General features: G+C 53.2%; 1 protein-coding gene across 3 annotated transcripts in view; it reads left to right on the top strand.

The window, feature by feature from the left end:
• KCNIP3 (potassium voltage-gated channel interacting protein 3) overlaps positions 1-21,439 on the top strand; it is a 65,654-nt gene that overhangs the window by 31,597 nt on the left and 12,618 nt on the right. Inside the window, exon 1 of one of the 3 annotated variants that reach the window (XM_004590756.2) lies at positions 8,507-8,779. The exons of the other annotated variants lie outside the window; for them this stretch is intronic. Coding sequence (XP_004590813.1) covers positions 8,677-8,779 — 103 coding nt within the window. The 5' untranslated portion in view covers positions 8,507-8,676. Of the gene's footprint in view, positions 1-8,506; positions 8,780-21,439 lie in introns of those variants that run through there. 3 annotated transcript variants of the gene reach the window in all.

Below are 21,439 nucleotides of genomic sequence, written 5' to 3'. Positions count from 1 at the left end.
TCAGCAGAATCTTGACCGCCCCAGTGCCTTCTCCCAGGCTGCATCTGAGACCTGCAGAAGCTACTGGCTTCATTGATTTCTCTTAACGATGTTCTCTCCTCTCCAGTTCTGCTTCTGCCTCCCTCATGCCACCCCCATCTTCCACCCAAACTCTTCTTTGCCTTTGCCAAGGGCTTCCCTGTCTCCAGACTTGTCTGAGCAGCAGGTGCAAAAAACAGCAGGTGCTGATGAGAGAACGCCCAGCCCAACACGGAGCTATAGTGTAGGGTAACCCGAAGGCAGTCATTGTTCTGTCATTTCTCCTTCTTCCTTTCTGCTTTATGGGATGGGGCTATGCCAAGCACCTAAACCTAGCCAAGAGTTGACTTTCTTGATACATGTTTGAAAGACAGAGTCAAATAAAGAGAGAGAGAGTGCGCTTCCGTCTGCCTGTTCACTCTCAAATCCCTGTTAACAGTCAGGGTTGGGCCAAGCTGAAGCAGGAGACAGGGATTTCTTCCGGGTCTCCCATGGAAATGGCAGGCACTCAAGCACCTGAACTATCACCTGCCGCTTCCCAGGCACATCAGCAGGGAGCTGGATCTGAAACACAGAGAGGCTGGGACTGGAACTAGGCACTTTGCTCTGGGATGTGGGCATCCCAGATGGTCACCTGACCTGCTGTGCCACAACATCTACCCCCCTTTCACTTCCTGGGTAAAGGCAGGGGGCTTGGGGCCTTGAGCCCAGGTACCCCAGGGAGCGAGTAAGGCACAGTTACTGTATCTGATCTGCCCCTCTCCTACTCCCTCAGTAGTCAGATCTGTTCTTAGCTCCTTTTTAGTTGTGTCCTTTCCTCCGCAGTCACAGCAGGAGCCTTGCCTGACCACTGTGTGGCATGGGTTAGCCTAGGCCAGGTGCTGTACCAATGAGACACCCCCCGCTGCCAACCCTTCAATAAAAAGCTCATGGCTAAAGAAGTTTTCTCTCTCCCCCATGAGCATCCATGGCCCATGTGTCTTCCACCTTGTGGCTCTGCCAACTCCCAGAGCTTCGTCACTGCTGTCACATGTTGAAGGCTGATCAATACCTGGGCCAGGGCTCCCGCTGTGAGAACAGGGTGAGGCCACGTCCAGTGCCAAAAGGCTTCACCTGGAAAGAACATGCCCTGCACCTGTTCACATTCCACTGGGGAGAACCTAGTCACACCCCCAGCCCCAGAGGGCTTGGAAACGTGTCCCCAAACTCTGTCTGTCAAGAGGCACCTGTGCCCATCACTCAGAAGGAGGGAGGATTTTTGTGGATGTCTGGCGGGCTCTGTCACTGCCTGTCACACACCTTTACGCATATCACTCCTCCAACCCCCAGGGTGCTTCAAAGAGTTGGTGGAAAACAGAGTTAAAAGATAAGTATATTTTGGTGCAAAAACATGTAGAAATTCAGGCATAGTTCAGTAATCTCCAAGACAAGTATCATTGCGATCAGAAGTCTCCCTATTTGAACTGAGGGACCTATCAGATTCAGGTACACTTTGGAAATCATTTTCATCCATGATCTCTCACGGTTACCAGCGATCAGATGGATTCCGATGTCTGCATTACTGGTCGGGTAACATGACTGAACAGCACCGCAGTCACACTCACAGTCTGAACTCAGGAACTTGGGCAGTGAGAGAGGATTCAAGACTCCTGGGCAGTGGAATGAGGGATCTCCATCAGCCACTTCCATTTTACGCTCAGGGATCTCTGCCATCTGACGCTCCCGCCCCCACCATGAACCCAGCCTCTCCCTCTGCAGATTCAGCTCCATCCTCACCTGGGCGGCCACTGGGAAGGCTGCAGGTATGGAAGTCTTGATGCTAAAGACCTCCAGGCTTTTCTGATGCAGGTGTCCAGTTTCTACCACCATGCACCTCCCACCCCCTGAGAGATGTAGCTGGTTTCTGGCCATCTGCTTACAGCCAGCTCCACCTTCCGTCACCATCACCAGGGCACAGGTGGAATTCTTGGCTTCCTATTGCCATCCATCACTTGGAGGTCACGTTTGACTTCGTGCATATCTGAGAAATCTTAAAGGATCTTTTTTTTTAATGTGTGTGTGTGTGTGCGCGTGCAACACTCCTTACTTCTGTTCTGTCCAAAAAAGCCATTTGCTTTTTCAGCACAGCAAAGAACCTTTCAATATCTGGCATCTCTGTTTTCAAAACAGACAGTTCTCCAATCCCACCTCTTCCTTTAGGAAATAAAACGCTCATGTCTACAGCAGCAAAAGTGAGTGTCTGAGACGGGTGACAGAGAGCGGAGCGGGGGCAGAGTTGTGGGCTGTTCCGGGCAGCCAGTCAGGGATCCAGGGACCCCTTCCACGTTCCACTCCCATTGCCTGGCCAGGAGGCTCAGCACTTCTGGGTCCCAGCAGTGGATAAAGGGAAGAGAGGATGAGGGGGTGAGGAACCATCACCTCCACTGGCAAGAGAAATTACATGCTCTGAGGCTGGCAGTGAGGGGAGATGCAAGAATCTACTTCCAAGGGGTGCTCAATGATGTTGCGCCAAAGCTGCCTGTTTCTGGAACCCTCCCTCCTGCTAGACTTGCTGTGTGTGATACAGTCCTCATGGCTCAAGCCAAAGAAATGGGAGTTTTCTGTGACCTGCAGTCACCAAGCTCTCAGATTTCACCTGCAGTTGAGTTGGAGCTGAGAGCAGGTGCACATGTTCGCGGGGCCCTTACTGGTCTGTCTGACCGCAACGCTTGGGCAATGCCCTAAGGGTAAGGGAGAGAAACTCCTTGGAGTCACTGCCCAGATGGTCCCAGCTCTTCCTGGAACAAGGGCCCTTGTACAAGAAGGAAAGGAAGGCTCAGAGAGGTGATGTACCACTGCCAAGTTCACAGACTAGAGATACAAGTGGGGCCTAAGCCATGGGAGCTCCGCAAGCCGAGTCCCATGTTCTTGCTGGTGACACAGCGGCAACCTCTAAGGAAGTGACCGAGAAAGGTTATCATGAATTGCCATGAAGGTGTGTACAAGGCAGGCACAGCACACTCCTGCAGGAAGCTCACAGTCCAGTGTGGGAGCAGACGCATAAACAGACACCCAAGTCAGCATCCAAGTTCACAACGTGATGATGCCCAAGGGGGTGGAAAGGGGCCACGCTGGGGGTGCAGAAAGGAAAGGTGGTCCGGGAAAGCACCTCTGCAGAAGGGACATGGAAGCTGAGGCCCAAAGCCAGCAAAAGGGGAGGAAGATGAGGAGGAGAGGAAGAAGAGGCTACAGAGAAGAGGAAGAGCGTGTACAGAAACCCAAGGGTGAGAGCCCTGGTTCACTCAGGCAGCTCCAAAGGAAGCTGGGACCGTGTCGGGAAGATGGCGAGGGAGGGGCAGAACACACAGGTGCAAGGCCGTGTGAAACTCACAGGCCCCCGTGGGAGTCCTTGGGTGCAAAATCTGACTCTGTGGTTTACTGGCTGTGTGCCCTTAAGCAAGGCATCAACCATTCTGGACCTCAGCATCTCCCTTTCATCAAGTGTCTACCTGACTGGGAGTTACGGGGAATGAATGAGCCAGATAGAAATGCCTGGTTTGTAGCAAGGAGTTTGTAGGCAGTAGCTGCTCTTATTCTGGGCCTTTCACAATGGGCAATACATTAATTAGGACCCTCCTGGCTGCAAGGACAGCAGCTCAGCTCCCACTGATTTAAGCAACAAAGGGGGGTTCTGCAGGTTGATACACCTGAAAGAACTGCTTAGCTGGGCATCAGGCACAGTGGGATCCAGACATATGGCATGGCCAATGTGGTGGTTTTCTTTTTTTTTTTTTTACCCAAACTGACTGCATTCTCAGGTTCACTGGTTCCTACATGGTGGAAGGGTGGCCACTTGGCTCCCAGGGTCTCCTACTTGTCCCAGGGCCAGACTCAGAAGGTTGTCATTATCTTGGCTCCCTACCCAGTGCCCAGCGTGGCAGACAGGAACTGACGCTGATTAAGGGTGTTCTCAGAGGGGCAGGCAGGGCATGAGGTGCCTTAGGGGAAAGCGGGTGTGCTGAGCAGGCAAAGGCAGGCAGTGCCAAGTCAGGGATCCACAGGAGTGTTCATCCTTTTCTTTACTTGTGTGTCTGCCTAAGACAGAGACACAACAAACTGAGCTCCCACAACAGGCCAGTTCACTCCCCAGAGATGTGTCACAATCAAGGCCAGGCCAAGCCAAAGCTAGGAGCTGGGAATTCAATCCCACGTGGGTGGCAGGAGCCCAACCCCTGGAAGGCACCACTGTGGCCTCCTAGGGTCTCCACCAGCAGGAGCCAGAGCTGGGTACAGAAAGACAGTCCCACGGGGAGACGCAGGCATCTGACCTGTGAGGTCAAACATGTGCCACCTTAGGTTTTACATGCAATACTTGATGTCTGGTTGCTAAATGCAGAGGGAATGGGAGGACAGAGACGGCGGTGGGGTGAGGGGGTAGAGAGGAGTTTCAGCAGACCGGGATGAGGGTATGGCTGGGCTCATGACAGCACAGCAGTTGACAGTGCAGGCACAGTGCCAGAGATCGGTGAGACACAACAGGTGGATTCTGCAGTAAGGGCCAGGGCTGTGGCCAGGGCAGCTAAGACAGGGAGCCTGGCAGATGGCCGGGTCCAGGGCAGATTGGAGGTCAGCTGCGGGTGAGGCTGAATTTGAGGCACTTTGGGCTAACCAGAGGGAAGAAGTATCTCTTTGGAATGTGGACTCCCACTCCTGGACACTCAATGAGATCTGAGGTTACGCTGAATGTCTGCTTCTCCCTGTAGAATGAGCTAGAACCGAGGGAGGCCTGCTCTCTCCCACCTCCTTCCCTCAGGAGAGACAGGGCTGGACCATATCACTGTGCTGCCGCCGAACATGGGTCCCTCAAACAGCCTGTGGCCCACCTGGTCCCTCTGTTGGAGCCAAGGGGCTCTTCCATACTCGGGTGGTCAGGAGCTGGAGTCTGGTTAGGGGGTGAGGTGGCAGAGGATACCAGTCAAGCCACAGGGTCCCAGGCTCCAGGACCTGACTGTGCGGCTGTGGTGAGAAGGAAGAGGAAGCAGAAGCCTGTGGGAGAAAGCAGGACAGCCGCCAAGATGCAGGAGGCAGAGGCCGTGGTGGCTCAGAGGAGGAGGTGGGCAGGCAGAGCTGGGGGCATTGGGCTGACTTCCTGGTGGCAGCTTCAATATTCCAGACAAGCAGGGATTGCGACCTCAGGGGTGCCCCTGCCATTTTCATGGAATACTTTCTAACCTAGCCAGGATGTGTGGAGCTTTGCTGAACCTCCCAGGTAACCCCAGGTCTTCAGTGGGCTCTCACGGCCCCACCTTTCCCTAATCACTGCAGGAAAAGGGAGCTGCTCCACCAGGTGCTGCCTTGCGACCTCCCCTGGGCAGCAGGCACTCCACACCTACCCAGCAGAGATTTCGGCACGAGCGCACTTGGCAGAAAACTGGAATTCAAGATTTCTTTACTGATAAGTGAGAGAGAAAATAAAACATCTTCCATCTGCTGGCTTTACTCCTCAGATGGCTGTGGTGGTCAGAGCTAGAGCAGGCCAAAGCCAGGAACTTAGAACTGCAACCAGGTCTCACGTGTGTGCAGGGGCCCAAACACTTGGACCATCTTCCAGGGCTTCCCCAGTGTGTTAGCAGGGAGATGGGTCAGAAGTGGAGCAGCTGAGATTCACAACATTCACATGGGAGGCTGGCACCACAGCATGGGATGTTGGCACCACAGGCTTAACCCCGTTGTACCCCCCCTCCAAATGGAATTAAAAGATGCTTTTATTTTGGTGCAAAAACCATGGGAATCCATGTATCCCTTTTATACTATATGCATTTCCATGAACTTTCTGAATTCCCCCTTGAGTGCATAGGTTTCAATTAGAAGTGAACAAACTAAACTGATTTTACAATTCCATTTTCCACGAGCTCCTTGAAATACTCTGTGTGTGCCCCATCCCAAGCCTGACCCTTCCTTCAAGGCAGCGAGGGCCAACAGTACCTAGTAGATGCCACATGTATGCACACACTTGGGGTTGTTGGGGAGGGGCCCAGATGGTCTTCTGGGAGGAGAGCCAGAGGGAGCTGGAGGGGGGGCTTGCCCTGTATTTTACACAGAGGAAAGATACATAGGGCCTGTGTAAGGGAGGGGGCCTTGGTCCAGGTGCCAGGGAAGGGAGTGTGACAGGGCAGCCAGCCCAGCCTCAGTGGACCTGGAGCCAACAGGCCTCAAGCTGGTGAGCAAGCAGGGCAGTCAGCTTCCCATGCATTAGGCCCACGGCCCAGGCTGCTAATACCAATCGGACGTTCTGCTCTTGGGCCTGGTATCCACTTAGGCGTCGTTAATATTTCACACCGCAGAGCCTGGGGATCGATGTCTCCTCTCTAGCTCGATGCTGATGTCATTAAAGCTTTCGCTGGGAACTGGCAAGACGCTCAGAAGGAGCAGGGGAAACTGAGGCACAGGATCCAGAGTACAGGGACTGGTTTCAGGAGCACCTGCTTGGAGCTGTCACCTTGTCACCTTGCAAAGCTGGGCACACCCGGCCCTGAGGGCACATCACCAACGGTGGCTGTCAGAGCCACTGCCACAGACAAAACCTCCAGAGAGGTCCACTTACCACCACCTGGACAGGTTATATACGACCTGGTTCTCACCAGGCTTCACAGCTGATCAGCCCGGGACACAGGCTAGATGTACAGCCCAGTAGTGCAGTGGGCAAAGCAGATGCCAGGAGGCTCTGTGGCCAGCCGGGACTTCTAAGCATTTTCTAAGAGCCTTAGCCTCTTGCCTTGGGTCAGTGGAGAGAGCCACCACCTCCCAAGCTGAAAAGCTGGGCACTTGTTCCCTAACAATATCACTAACGTTCAAACTTGTCACTAGTTGTGGGAAACAGTAAGGCTGGCAACAGCTGGGCGTCATGGCGCAGTACGCACTCCAGGGTCCAACAGGGCCTGGCAGATGGGAGCGGTGCCCGTGGTGAGATTTGTTTCTTCCACCTGTAAATCAGGGAGAGGCGTGGCGGGGAAGAGGTGGAAGAACATGGGGAGGAAGAGGGAGGTCCTTTACGGATTGGAAATAAACCTTAAGGCTTAGCACGCACGTGCCAGTCCAGTGGGCCTCCGGGAAGCCACCCGCTGCGGTTACCCGCCTCGGGCCGGCCTCCAGCTCCACGCCTGGCACCAGAGTGTAGGCTCGGCCGAGGCTCCACCAGTGAAAGCTGCGATCGTTGGGAGCCCTAGGTCCTGGCACGCAACACACTTGCAGGTTCGGAAAACCTCCTTTCCCCCAACACTGGGCGGGGTTGGGGCGCACTGCGCGTTTCCCGCCCATGCAAATCCGCGTCGGGCAGGGAAGCCGCACCGTGCGGCGCCCACTGGAGGGCGGCAAAAGCCAGGGCGCTTGCCCACCGTGCGGTTCCCCCACTCCAGGGCTTCGCCGCTAGATCTCCGACTCCGCCCTGCCACGCCCCGTCCTCTCCTCCTCCTCCTCTCGCCTTCCTCGCGGCGGCTTCCCTTTCTCAGCCCTGAAGCCCGGCAGGAAGAAAGCCGCCCGCAGGCTAATTAGCACGCCCTTGGCCTGTCCGCGCCGAGCACTCTGCAGACGCGCAGCTCATCCGCACGGCCGGAAAGGCAGGCGTCGGACTTTCTTGGAGGAGGAGGAGACCGTAGGTCCGTGACTCCTGCAAGGTCACGCAACAAAGTCGGCCCTTGAACTCCTTTCTGGAGGCTCCAATGCCAAAACCTGCACGTCCCTCCCCACCCCCAACTCTCCCAAGCCTAGAGCGCACAAAGCGCTAGAGAACTGGAGAACTTGGCAAACCAACTTCTCCACTTGGCAAAAGAGGGCCAGCCTACAGGGCCAAGTTGAGTCTCCGGCGGGAAGGAGGGGTTAGAGGGTCGCGCGGGAAATATCCTCGGGAGAGGGTTCCCCGCTCTTCCCGGAGCGGAGGCTGCACGGCGGAGGGCAGGCACAGCGCCCTCGCGCCTGAGGGTGGAACCCCCAGTCCCTCGCCCCCTCCCAGCCACCCGGCCCCTACCGTGCATGGGCGAACGCGCCGAGCGCAAGCCTCCCGGGGGCTGCCTGAGGAGCGGTGGCCGAACGCCAGGTGCCGTCCCGGGCCCGGCCGTGCGGGGCGGGGCCGCGGGTGTGGGGTAGGCGGAGGAGGACCGCAGGGAACGCCGCCCCCAGTGGTCGCCGAGCCTAGGCCAATGAGCGCGCGGGGAGCCGCGATGAAGGCTGGGGCGGCCGGGAGCACCTGGGACCCTCGTCGCCGTGCCCCCTTGGCCTCCGCGCCTTCGAGGCAAGACAGGGGGCGACAGAGGCGCGACGCCTGCGCGAGGGCATGGAGACACCCCCGGCCCACGCTGGCTGCCCGAGGTGCGCTCCGCGCCGCCGCTGCCCCTGCCGCTGCCGCGCCTTGAAGTTTGCTGGCTGACTCGGAAAGTTGTGCTCCTGGTGGGGCTCGGCCCCGGCGCCGCGTCCACTCTCCGGGACGGCCCTGCTCCCTACCGCCACCGCCACCGCCGCCCTCCGCGGGGTCCCGACTCCGCCAGCTCCCACAGCCCCGCCTGCCCGGGGCATGTGAGCCACCGCCTTCCCCAGAGGCCGGCGGGCTGCACCGGCCCGGGTGCCTCTCGTGGCAGCCTGCGCTCGGGCGAGGGGCGCGCCCTGGCCCCAGGCAGCCCGGTCGCCATGGGCATCCAGGGCATGGAGTTGTGCGCCATGGCCGTGGTCGTGCTGCTGTTTATCGCCGTCCTCAAACAATTTGGCATCCTGGAACCCATGTCCATGGAAGGTATTGTGCGACCGACCACCTGCCTCTCACCGCCTTTCCCCAAGGGCTCGCGCTCAGCGGGGAAGGGAGCAGTTGGCCCGAGTCTGCCGGGTCTGGCGAGGTGCGGGCCCCCGGAGCCTGCCACAACTCCAGGCTCTGTAGGGCTGGGCCTGGGTCTCAGGGGGTGGAGGGAGGCAGCGGGCGCTTGGGGGTGGCCTGAGTGAGGTGTCCGGTAACACCTTGAGCAGTATCTGGCCATCACAGGCCTGCGAGTCCGAACCGCATCGGTGAGTGCAGAGAGCTTGGGCTGGAGGTGATGCAGAGTAGCCCAGGCCTGAAGGACCCTAAACCCAGGCTGCCAGTGATCTGAGATCATTGCCGCGTGATGGTGCAGCCCTATTCGACCCCCACCCCACTCCATGAGAGTCTCCAGAGAAGTCTCAGGCCTATGGGATCTGTAACCAAATCCGCAGGCACCACATTGCAGTGCAATAAAATATTAACATAGCAGACAGGCGTGCTTTTAAAATCTGACCCCAAATGGATCCTGGGACCCCTGCCTGTCCCCCCAGCAGATGCCCTTGGAACTGCTTCCCACCCTCTGGGCAGGTTAAGGAGGAAGAGCCCCTCCATGGCATACCTGGTTCTGAAGGGGGCCCTGACTGCCAGGGGTGTCACTATCCCCTTGTCATTCTCCTCTGCGCTGTGAACAAAGGACCCTGTCATCTCGCGCCTGTGCCCGTCCCCTCTGCTGCCCTCCCTGTACTCCATTGGGCATCCTGCCTGCCTGCCTGACCTTGCGAGCTAAAACTTAGAGGCCTGGAGGGAGAGGAGAGGAAGCACCTGTCTGTGGCTCTGAGAGCCCAGCAGCACCTCGAGGGCCCCTGTGCTAGGGCTGCTGAGGGCAGGAGGGGGCCCGGGGCCAGGGAGGCACCTTCACCCTTATCATTGTGCCTCCAGAGATCAGGCTGGTCCTTAGCTGAAGTCCTTGGCTACCAGCCACTCCAAAGCCCACACTGGCTTCCTGGATGGCTTAGTCTGGGTAAGTTGGGGAGGCCCAGAAGTTTTGCAGGGAGCTGCCACCCTAAGCTCTCCACTGCAGGTGAGGAGGGAAATGGCCCCAGCTGGTCCTCTGCTGGGGCAGGGTGAGGGCATCTGGGACAGGGAGCTTGGTGGGCAACACTGCACAGTATCTGCGATTGGCATGGTGAGGACTGTATCCCTCGCACATGCTATCCATGCCTGGAGCTGGAGTGGGTATAGGGAGGTGGTGCCCAGGGAAGTCTTGGCCGGTCCAGTGCTTCTCTCTGTTTGGGGGTCCTTCTAGGACCACCAGGGGCCAGGAACAGTGGCTAGGTGCTCTTTATTTTGACTGGGCGATCTTCCTAATTGAGCCCACCTTACAGGACTGGGGCAGCCTGGGGTTTGATTTGCGATTTTTTTTTTTTTTTAAGATTTATTTACTTTTATTACAAAGTCAGATATACAGAGAGGAGGAGAGACAAGAGAGAAATAGCTTCCGTCCACTGGTTTCACTCTGCAAATAGCTACAACAGGCAGAGCTGAGCCAATCCGAAACCAGGAGCAGGAGTTTCTTCCAGGTCTTCTCCCACACGGCTGCAGGGTCCCAAGGTCTTGAGCCGTCCTCGACTGCTTTCCCAGGCCACAGGCAGGGAGCTGGATGGGATGTGGAGCTGCCGGGATTAGAACCGGCGCCCATATGGGATCCCGGTGCGTTCAAGGCGAGGACTTTAGCCGCTAGGCCACACCGCTGGGCCCATGATTTGCGATGTTTTAAAAATGATTTCTTTACCCAAGTAGAGAGTGCCCAAGACTGCAGGTGGTTTATTCAACTTGCTTCCAGCTCTAAGGAGTTTCTCTTTTCTGTTGGATTTTCTGTGTCCCTCAGAGTTCAAGGCTCTGACATGCCCGGGAAGGGGCGCACAGAAGTGTTAGAATCAGCCAGGTCTGACCCAAGGTCCTGTGACCCTCACAAACTGGCTATAAAACTGTGTAACTGTTAGGTCTCAGTTTCACCCTCCATAGAATGGGCTCATAGTCACTCCTGTTCCAGGGCTATGGCAGACAGTAGCCCATCAGTTGGGTTCTTGAACAGCCTCAGCACCGTTCTCAGGGGCTGGTCTGCATGCAGGCTTTACTAGCAGTGGCTCTGTCACCAGCTATTCCTGACCACAGGCCCAAGTCACAGTTGAAAACGCTCCCTCCCACGGCTCCCCAACACATGTCTGGATCTAAGCAGAGAAGCTGTTGGCTCAAGGCGTGGATGTTGTGTGGGTGGGTGTCTACAGGGAGTGGTGCCGGCTGACAGCCTGCAAGTGCCGGTTGGGCTGGGCCATGGCACCTAGGACACTGTGCGATGAGCCGTGGGGTCTTGGGCGTGTGGTGTGCTTTCTCCTGGGCCGCTGCGGGCAGGCTAGGGGCTGTGCTCCAGGGCCCCTCTGAGTGTGTGGATGGGCCAGGGAGGTGTCTGTGCTCTCTGTGGTTCTCATCTGCAGAAGACAAGAACCAGCTCCCCTGGGCACTGTTAGGGACTAATGGAGCTCGGTTCTAGAGATGCAGCCTTCGCGAAGGCCTTCCTGTGGGTGTTCATGCGTATGTGATGGTGTTGTGCGGGCAGAGGGTAGGTGCTTGCTCCCCACACAAGCAGGCAGAGCCCGGGTGCCCAGACCACCAGGACAGAGCCACGGACACAGGGATCAGGCCTGGCAGGAGGCTGGCCTGTCCCAGGGGATGCTAGAGAATGGGTGTTTCTCCTTCCTTGTGAACCTTGCATGGGGTAATTGTGGGTGTAGGAACTGCCTCATGGGGGGGAGAATACAAGAGCCCAGTGCCATTGGACCTTCCTGGTTTGGGGGCCCTGGACCCACCCCCCACCCCAGCACTGGGGCCAGGGGAACCAGGAGCTGAGGTCTGCCTGCCAGGACTGTGGCTTCTCTGAGCGATGGAGCCTCTGTTGAGTCCTTGAAATTACAGGCAAGGCTGAGTGGTGGTTTTTCCCGCAATCCTGAAGCACAGTGGCTCTCAGGGTGAGAGTTGGTGGAGAAGAGTTGGGGAACGGCAGGGCAGGGGGGTTCTGTTCCAACAGGTTCAAGGTCGGGGGCCTCCGTGGCTCTCTGTGACTCTCTGTGGCTCTCCACTGAGCCACTGAGCATGTGGCAAATGCTTGGCCCCAGCAAGGTCTTCATCCGCGTTTGCCCTGCACTTGAGTTTTCTTTTGTTCTTTGTGAAGAGTTATTTATTTGAAAGGTAGAGAGGGGTGGGGAGGAAAGGAGAGATCAACTGGCTCACTCTGCAAATGGCTGCAGTGGCTCGGGGGAGGGGAGACCGAATCAGACTAAAGCCAGGAGCAGGAACTCCATCCAGGTCTCCCCATGGGTGGCAGGGGTCCAAGTGCACTGGTCTTCCAGCGCCTTCCCCGGGCACATGAGCAAGGAGCTGTATCAGAAGTGGAGACTCAAACAGGTGCTCTGATGTGGAATGTTGGTGTTGTCAGTGGAAGCTGGGCTCTTTCTGTGCCACGCAGTGGCATCCACTTGAGTTTCCCCTACAGCCCCATCTCTGCCGAAAAACACCGGATTTCTTGGTTGCTTTCTTGGATTGTGACCAGCTGCTGCCAGATGTTAGCCACCAAAGCAGTGATTTTGCCTGTGCTCTGTGGCAGCCCTGGACCTGGAGCAGTGTGCCCGCGGCTCAGGGAGGAGTCTGGCTGCCCCAGGAAGAGAACCAGGCTCACCTCATGCCCACTCTGCCCCAGCCTTTGCTGAATCTGAGGCTGGGTTCTGGGATAGCTGCTGACCATAGTGCAAAGAAGTGACTGTGAGATGCAGAGGCTGGGAAGGGGAGGTGTGGCAGCTGTGAGAGGGGCTAAGGATCACTGGGGCAGAGTGAGTGAAGAGCCCTAGTGAGGGAGGTGGCAGACGGGCTCTGCTGGGTTGTCGGGTGGGGGGCTGGTCTTCCCCACACCACGTGGTCATCATCTGGGGAGTTTTGACGAAACACCTACCATGTCCACCCCGGGCCCCCAAATCCTGGATCTGTGGGTATAACTCAAACAATGTGGTGTTTAGGTTTTTTATTTGCAAATTGTAGCTACTTATTTGAAAGACAGAGCAATGAGATAGAGAGAGGAAGGGAGAAGGAGGAGGAGGAGGGGAGAGAGAGAGATGCCTTTCATTTGCTGGTTCCCTCTCTAAATGGCTGCAGTGACTGGGACTGGGCGTGGCCAAAGCCAAGAGCCAGGGCTCCATCTGGATCTCCCATGTGGGTGCAGGGTCCCAAGTACTTGGGCCATCCTCTACTGCTACCCCAGGTGCATTAGCAGGGAGCTGGGTTGGAAGCAGAGCAGCCAGGGCTTAAGCCAGTGCTTTGATATGTGATGCCAGCAGGCAGGCAACAGCTTAGCTTATTGCACTACAATGCCAGCCCCATGGAGAACTTTTTTAAAAGATTTATGTTATTTTTATTGGGAATGCACATATACAGAGAGGAGGAGACACAGAGGAAGATCCTCCGTCCGATGGTTCACTCACCAAGCGGCCACAGTGGCCAAAGCTGAGCTCCAATACAAAACCAGGAGCTAGGTGCTTCTTCTGGGTCTCCCATGAGGGTGCAGGGTCCCAAAGCTTTAGGCCATCCTCAACTGCTTTCCTAGGTCACAAGTAGGGAGCTGGATGGGAAATGGGGCTGCCGGGATTAGAACCGATGCCCATAAGGGATCCGGGCCCGTTCAAGGCAAGGACTTTAGCCGCTAGACTATTGCACCAGGCCCAAGAATTTTATTTAATTTATTTATTTATTTATTTATTTTTGTAATTCTGCCCCCGATCTCCCAGGGACTGGTGTTGTGGCATAGCAGTTTCTAGTCAGGACAGCTCTACTTCCAATCTAGCATTCTAAAGGGCCTGGGAAAGCAGCAGTTGATGGCCCAAGTTATTAGACCTATGACACCCATGTGGGAGACCAGTTCCTAGCTCCCGGCTTTGGCTTAACTAGACTGTCTTTTTGGCCTAACTAGAAGATCTTCCTGTCTTTTCCTCTCCCTCTGTTGCCTTGCCTTTAAGTAAAATATAAATCTTTAAATACGTGCATAATGTTTCATATGTGCATTTATTCAGGAGGCAGACAGAGTATCTCCTGTCTGCTGGTTCACTCCCCACATGCCCACAATAACCAGGAATGGACTGGGCTGAAGCTGGGAGCCTAAAGCTTAATCTGGCTCTCCCATGGGGCTGGTGGAAGTCTACAGTCCGAGCTGTCACCACTGCCTGCCGAGGTCTGCATTAGCAGGAAGCTGGATTCAGGAGCCAGAGCCAGGGATCAAATCTACATATTCCATCTGGGATTCTGACTTTTTAGAAGTATTTATGTACTTTTTATTTGAGAGATATATTTATAGAGAGGAGAGAAAAGAGAAAGATCTTCCATCTTCTGGTTCATCCCCCTCCCCTACCGCCAATGGCTGCCATGGCTAGAGCTGAGCCAATCTGAAGCCAGGAGTTTCTTCCTGGTCTCCTGCATTGGATGTAGGGTCCCAAGGGCCTAAGCCATCTTCCACTGCTTTCCCAGGCCATAAACAGGGAGCAAAACAGAAGAGATTGGAACCGATACCCATATGGGATGTCAGCGCTTGCAGGTAGAGAATTAGCCTGTTCAGCCACTTCACTGGCCCTGATTCTAGCTTCTTAACCACAGAGACTCATGGCTGGGAGTGGGTGGAGGCCAGGGAAGCTGTACACAGCTTCCATCACAGTGAGGTCTGTGATCCCAATGCCAAAAGGCACGGAGGGAGCCAGTGCCAAAAGGAGCACTGGCCAGGGCTGGCAGCTGCTTCACTGTTCCTGCTGGAGCTCTTCCCATCTGTGAGTTCAGAGCTTGCTTCTCCCACAGCTGGCCCTGGCCCTCCCCATTCCCGGTCTCTGCAGGTATTAGATGATGCCCCACCAGACTGGGCCCTCTCTGTGGAAAACACGGAGGTGCAAGCCTCACAGTGAACCCAGCCCAGCCCAGCAAACTGTGCTGACAATATGCAAGTTATCCACCAGTGCCAGCATACACTTATCGGGCATCTGTTGTGTGCCAGACAGGATGATGAGGCTACTCCAGGACGCACAGAGGTTCTTTGGCCACTGGGAAGATGCCCTGCTAGAGGAGGCCCCTGTGGCTGGCTGGGATGGGGGCTAAGAGACTCAGTTGTGGTGGCTGGAGTCTTAGAGGGAAAAGGCAACAGGTGGGAGGTGCCAGGTGCAGGAGCAGGTGCCTGTGTTGCTAGCACCGAGACTCGGGTGCCAGCAGCCTGACACACCAGCCCTGCTCCTCCCTTGCAGGAGATGCCCAGACACACTGCAGTTCCCTCTCTGTCCCCAGGGGCCAGGCCTGTAAAATGGGTCCCTGGAGACTTGGCTGGGAGCTGGCTGAGAAGCCCACTGCTATTTCTCCTTAACTATGATGCTGATGACAAGGACAGGGGTCAGCACCTGGCAAACATTCTCTCTGCCAGGTGTTCTGTGCACAGCCTGATTTGTGTACACGAGGATGCTGAGTCTCGGGGAGGGTACGTGGCTCCTCCACTGTTGCCCAGCAGGAGAGTGGAGACCGGGTCTTTCCAAATGCCAGCATGCCTGCCTCAGATGTGTCTCTAACTGAAGGGCTCACAGGACCCCTGGATGCAGCCACGTGGGCCCCAACCTCTTACAGGACAGGTACCTGGAGCCCACAGTGATGACAGCATCCTGGGTCCTAATTCCCAGGCTGGCAAAATCCCCCTGCTGGTGCTGTTGTAAAGGTGAAGTGTGTGCAGAGCTTGGGAAGTGCCACTGGGGTGGCCCCCAAAGCTCCCCTCAGTGAGCACCTGCTGCATCTCGGCTCGGTGGGTTATGGGTTTGAAGCCATGACTCCCGAGCCCCTGCAGGTGGGTCACACACACAGAGGGAGACTGATACAGCCCAGGAAGAAAGCCAAGGTTATCGTCTGTCAGGCTACAGTACAAGTTAGGGACAGCCAACTTTGAACCCTGAAGAAGTGCTCTCTCTTCATCTCTGTCACTCTGCTTTTTAAATACATGAACATAAAAAAGGGGGCAGGCATTTGACACAGCTCCTAGGACACTGCTTCGATGCCCACTGCTTGGAGTGCCTAAGCTTGATGCCCTGCTCCGCTTCCTAACCCGCTTCCTGCTCGTGCACACCCTGGGAGGCAGCAGGTCATGTACCTCATGTACTCAGACCTGTGCCGCCCACCTGAGTGACCAGTCTCCTGGCTCTGTCCCTGCTGAAGTCTCCAAAGTAGCAAGTCGGAGAGACCAACAATAAGCTGGTTGTCCCAGTCTCGTTGAGCCACGTCGCACACAGACGGGCTTACACCCGGAAAGTGGGCTTTCTCTCAGGTCTGGAAGCTGCAAGTGAAGGTCAGGATGCCCCCCTCGCTTCTTGCTCCATCCTCACATGGTGCAGGCTAAGTGTGCACACACAGAGGGAATAACAACTCTCTTCCTCTCCTTTAACACGTACTGTAGGTGTAGGACCTCACCCTTGTGACTCCCCTAATAGAGCCAGTCACACTTGAAGGATGGACTGGCAGGGGCTAAGTTAGAAGCAGTGAGATTGGTAAGGAGAGGTGATGGAGTTGCGAGAGGCCAGGAAAGGGCCAGGCTTAGGGGAAGCCCAGCGGCTCAGTCGGGATATGTTTTCATGGACACTTCCCAGGCATCCAAGTGCAGGTGAACAGTGCACAGGTCGGTGTGGAGCTCGTGGGACAACTAGTCCACATCTGCCAACCAAGGCTGGGCTGCATCAGTAGCCCTCGAATTCTCCGTTTCATGTTTGCTGTCATTATCCTCAAGCACCTGTTTCACTGCCTGTGTCTTCCCACACCTCCATCTGTGCTCATTGGCCTTTTGGTCTGTTCACCCACATCCCTTGGCTATTTCTCTTGGCATTCTCTTCTTGTTTCTTAAGCATCCAGTGTTTAACCCAGACCTCCCCAACACCTCCCCACCGCCACCTCCACTCCTTTCTCTTAGTCTCTCTTGCTCTGGGAAACCAGTCTTAAACACTTCAATTAACTGCTAATAAACACAAATATGCATTATATGTATCTTATAAATAAATTGCAAAAAACAGTGGAATGAAAACCAGTGAACCCTTCTATGATTGTGTGTGTATATATATTACCAAGTTAGTCTTAGCTGTGCATTTCATTTTTTTTAAAATGGTAGTATATGGTTTCCTGGGCTGGTGTTTCTTTCAACACCCATTCAGATAACCGTGTCAACGGGAGCTATTGATGCTGTAAGAGTGCTCCAGTGATTTCGCTTGTATGTATCTCTGGAGAACCTGGGTTTAGCATATGTACCTGAGAATTGCTGACTCCCAGGCGCAGTGCTAGTTTCATGCCAAGTGTTCATTTTGCACAACTTATGCATCCGTCTAAAACGTGAGAATGATTTCCTCAGTGGTTATACCAGTCTACACCTTGGCCAGTGTTTTTGTTTGTTTGTTTGTTTGTTTAACTTAGTGGTTAAGATGCTCGCATGCCACACCAGAGTGCCAGAATTTAATGACCAGCTCTGGCTTCTAATTACAGCTTCCTGCCAACTCAGACCCTGAGAGGCAGTGGCACCGGCTCAATTAATTGGGTTCCTTCCACCCATGTGGGAGTGCTAGATCACATTCCAGCCAGCTCCCAGAATCAGCACTGGCCCAGCCTGGCTTTTGCAGGCATCTCAAAAGTGAACCACCTGTTGGTTGGGAACTCTGTCTTTTCTTCTCAAATACATAAATAAAAATGTTTAAAACAGAGCTACCATGGATCCACGTCCTCTCCCAAGTTTAGCATTGTCAGACTTTTTGTTGCTGTTGTCATTGTCATTGCTGTTATTTCTTGCTAGTCTAGATGTTGCCTTCTCATCATAACTTGTATTCTTCCTATTATTATTCCTGACATTGAGCCATCTTTCATGGGCACTTATCTCTTGGTATCTTTGGGGATTGGATCCAGGACTCCCTGCAGCTACCTGACTCTCCAGAGATGCAAAACTGTTCCATAGAATGGCACATTTGAATCAAACCTAGCCCCTCCTCCCGTGCACTCCAAGGGCTCTCCAGCAGACTTACCACACCTGATCCGCTTTCACAGCTGTGTAAATAGCTGTTGTGTTAGCTGGGGGATAATGACAGGATATGTTCGGGACTGATGCTGTTTTGTGAACGTTTTCCATGCCCAGTGGTGAGGCCACAGGTGCAGAGTCTGGATACGATGGCCCACTGTATGCATGCCCCTCTCTGGTCCCCTCTTTGAATGGGTCCCTGTGGCAGGCGTTTCTCCTCCATCATTTGCAAACCCTGTACCCCATCTTCTCCTGTTCAACAGCCAGTCTCTAATACTTCCATTTTGGTTTAATAGAAGTGATCGATTTTTTTCACTTTGTGGTTTAAGCTTTTGGAGTTTCCATGAATCTGCACCCCTAGATTAACAACAGCCATATTACGTCTCTCGCGAGCTGATGGCTTACCGTTCAGGTTGGAGCCATCAGGCTGGCAGGTACCCACGCTTGCCTGTCAGGTGGAAGAGAGTCTAGGTGTGTGTCCCTCCTGTAGTGATCTGGTTTTCCAAACAATCTGACCTTTCGGTTATGTCTTCTGAATTTTCCTTCTACACCTCACACTCTTGAGCTCACAGATCCGTTTGTTCTTGTAGCCAACATTTTTATTATAGTAATTGTGCAATGTGTATAGCATATGAGAGGGAAAACTGTTCTCCCTGTTTAGATTTTTAAGTGGCTTTGTTATTCCTGTGTATATAAAGGTACTTCAAAAACATATCATGGAAAAATTGAATTAAAAGATAAGCTGACTTTGGTGCACAGAAATTTCAAAATTTATGTATAATTTTTAATGCATATTTACCATGAACTTTTTGAAAACTTTTTGAAAATGTACCAAGGTTCTCAAAAACTCCAGCTTGAATGTTTGAAGTCAGGCTTGCACTGAATTCACTTAGAGATTCCTCGGAGGAGTGATGGCGTCTTCATGATCTGATGCAGGCCTGTCTAGGATGGAACGTCCCAATTTCAGATTCTCTTTTTACACAGTGATCCTTCAAGTTTGGATTATGCTAGATATGTTTTTGTTGTATCCATAGTAGTGGTCGTGGTAATATATTCTTACTGTATTTCTTTGGTGGCTGTTACTGGTGTAGAGAATTGCCGTTGATGTTGACGTATTAATCTTGTGTCTGGCAGCCTTCCTGGACTTAGGCATTGGTTGAATCCTCTGGTCCTCATGAGGAGCCCATCCTCTAAATAATGTACTTAAATAATATACATTTACCCTCTACTTTCCAATTTTTTAAATTATCTTTTTTTAAAACATGTCATTGGCAGGCAGAGTGACCCAGAGAGAGGGACAGGCAGAGATCCACCATCTGCTGGTTCACTCCCCAGATGGCTGTAATGGCCGGGCTGAAGCCAGGAGCCTGGAACTCCTTCCGAGTTCCCTGCAGAGGTGGACAACACTTACCTCACCTCATTGTTTTGTTATTATTATTAAGATTTATTTTTATTGGAAAGGCAGATTTGCAGAGAAAAGAAGAGACAGAGAAAAAGATCCCCCATCACTGGTCCACTCCCCAAATGACTGCAACAGCCAGAGCTGAGTCAATTCAAAGCCAGGAGCCAAGAGCCTGCTCCAGGTCTCCCACACAGGTGCAGGGTTCCAAGGCTTTGGGCCGTCCTCTGCTGTTTTCCCAGGCCACAAGCAGGGAGCTGGATGGGAAGTGGAGCAGCCGGGACATGGACTGGAGCCTCCATGGCATCCCAGCACCTGCAAGGGGAGGATGGGACAACTGAGCCATCACGTCAGACCCTTGCCCTCACCTAATTCTTCCAGGTTCAGAGTTGCTTGCAGTGGAAAGGTACACTTTATCTTATGACTTTATCTTATGCCTGGAAGCACAAGTCCCATTGGTATGCTTCCTTTTTGTTTGTCTAATTTGCATACAGTGTAATACCCAGATGTTCACTGTATGGTTCGGTGAGCTTTGACGATGGTATGCACCCTCAACACCTCCACCTCCTGTGTACTGCTTTCTATCACAGTGCATTAGCCCTGGCTGCTCTAGAACTTGGCTTAATGGAATCAGGAATATCAACTCTAGAACATCCGACATTTTTGATTAGCATACTTTTGAAAGGTGCCTGTGTGGTCACATATCCAATAGTTCATCCTTTTATTTCTAGTGGAGGACAGTATTTCACTATATAAATGTGCCACAGATTGCGTTTTTGCTGAATTGGGCGGTCTGCAGTCTGGGATTGTTATGGTAAAGCTGCTGCAACTACTCTCATGCAAACATTTTTGTGGTCGTCTTCATTTATTCTAGACAACGATGCCCTGGGGTTTGGTTTATGTTGTGAACTGCCCGAGCAGTTCTGAGGAGTGTCTGTACCACTACACATGACCACCAGCAATGCACGAGAATGTCTGTTGCTGCACATCCTTATGACACTTGGTGCCCAGTGATGGGGTGCTTTGTATCTTGCATGGGGATCACTTGCATTCTCTGATGATTACCGTGTTTATTTCCTGTGCTTAGTAATCTTTTGTGTATCGTGTGTGTGTGTGTGTGTGTGTGTGTGTGTGTGTGTGAAATGTCTTGTCTTTTGCCTATTTAAAAAAAAAAGTTTTAGTCCTATTGAGTTGTAGAAGTTCATCCTAAGTTCTGGAAATGAGTCTTTGTATAAGGATTCAAGATAGGTTACCTCAGCCTGTCATTTGCCTGTTGGATTCCTTCATGACTTGGCCAGTTTTTCTTTGTTTTCTTTTTCATTGACTTCTTCTCTTATGACCTTTCTTCTAGTTACTTAGACTTAATTTACCCTGCTTTTTCTAGATTCTGAGAATCCCAGATCTGGAAGCTTTGTCATTAGTTTCACACCTATTTTATTTTTAAATAAAGAAATTTTAGGCTATAAATTTCCCTCTTTTCACAGTTTTACCTGCATCCAACAAATTGTTGATGTTTTCTCATTGTTGACCAATTAAAAATATTGCAAATTTAACTTTGAAATTTCTCTTCTGTGGCTGATGGATTCATTAGAAACATACTGTCTCATGTTCAAATATCTGAGATTTTCCTAAATACCTTACTTTGAATTTTAATGCCATTATGATCAAATTCAGTTTTATGTTCAAGTGTCTGTGACGCTTTGGTAACCACAGGAGGTGTTGTTGAAAAGAACGTGGATTCTCTTTTTATTAATTTGTAGAATATCTTACCCTACAGCCATCTAGCCTTGTATTCAGAGTATCCTTTCTGGACTTAGCATGTAGTTAAGTATGTCTCTCTAAAGTCAACCTCATCATTGAAGGTGGCACCTTATTGTTACCACCTGCCCACGCTGCTGTGGTGTCCATGCGACCCACTGCACGGCTGTCCTTTGGATGCATCCTCCATGCTTCGCATGTCTGAGTTCCCTCTACAGTCCTGCCCTGAGGGTACTGTTGCTGGCACCATCCCTAGAGGCCTCTTTGCTTGGGCCGAATCTACATGGAATGTTTACCTGGAGGAGAATCTCTGGCAGACTTAGCCTACTTCATTTGACAAAGGATGGCCAAATTGAACCGAGTGTCCATAGAGTGATTCAGAATGTTCCAGAAGGCTGGG

The sequence above is a fragment of the Ochotona princeps genome, chromosome 8, assembly GCF_030435755.1.
Source record: "Ochotona princeps isolate mOchPri1 chromosome 8, mOchPri1.hap1, whole genome shotgun sequence".
Classification (NCBI taxonomy): Eukaryota; Metazoa; Chordata; class Mammalia; order Lagomorpha; family Ochotonidae; genus Ochotona; species Ochotona princeps.
This window is presented reverse-complemented; position numbering and strand designations above follow the sequence as displayed.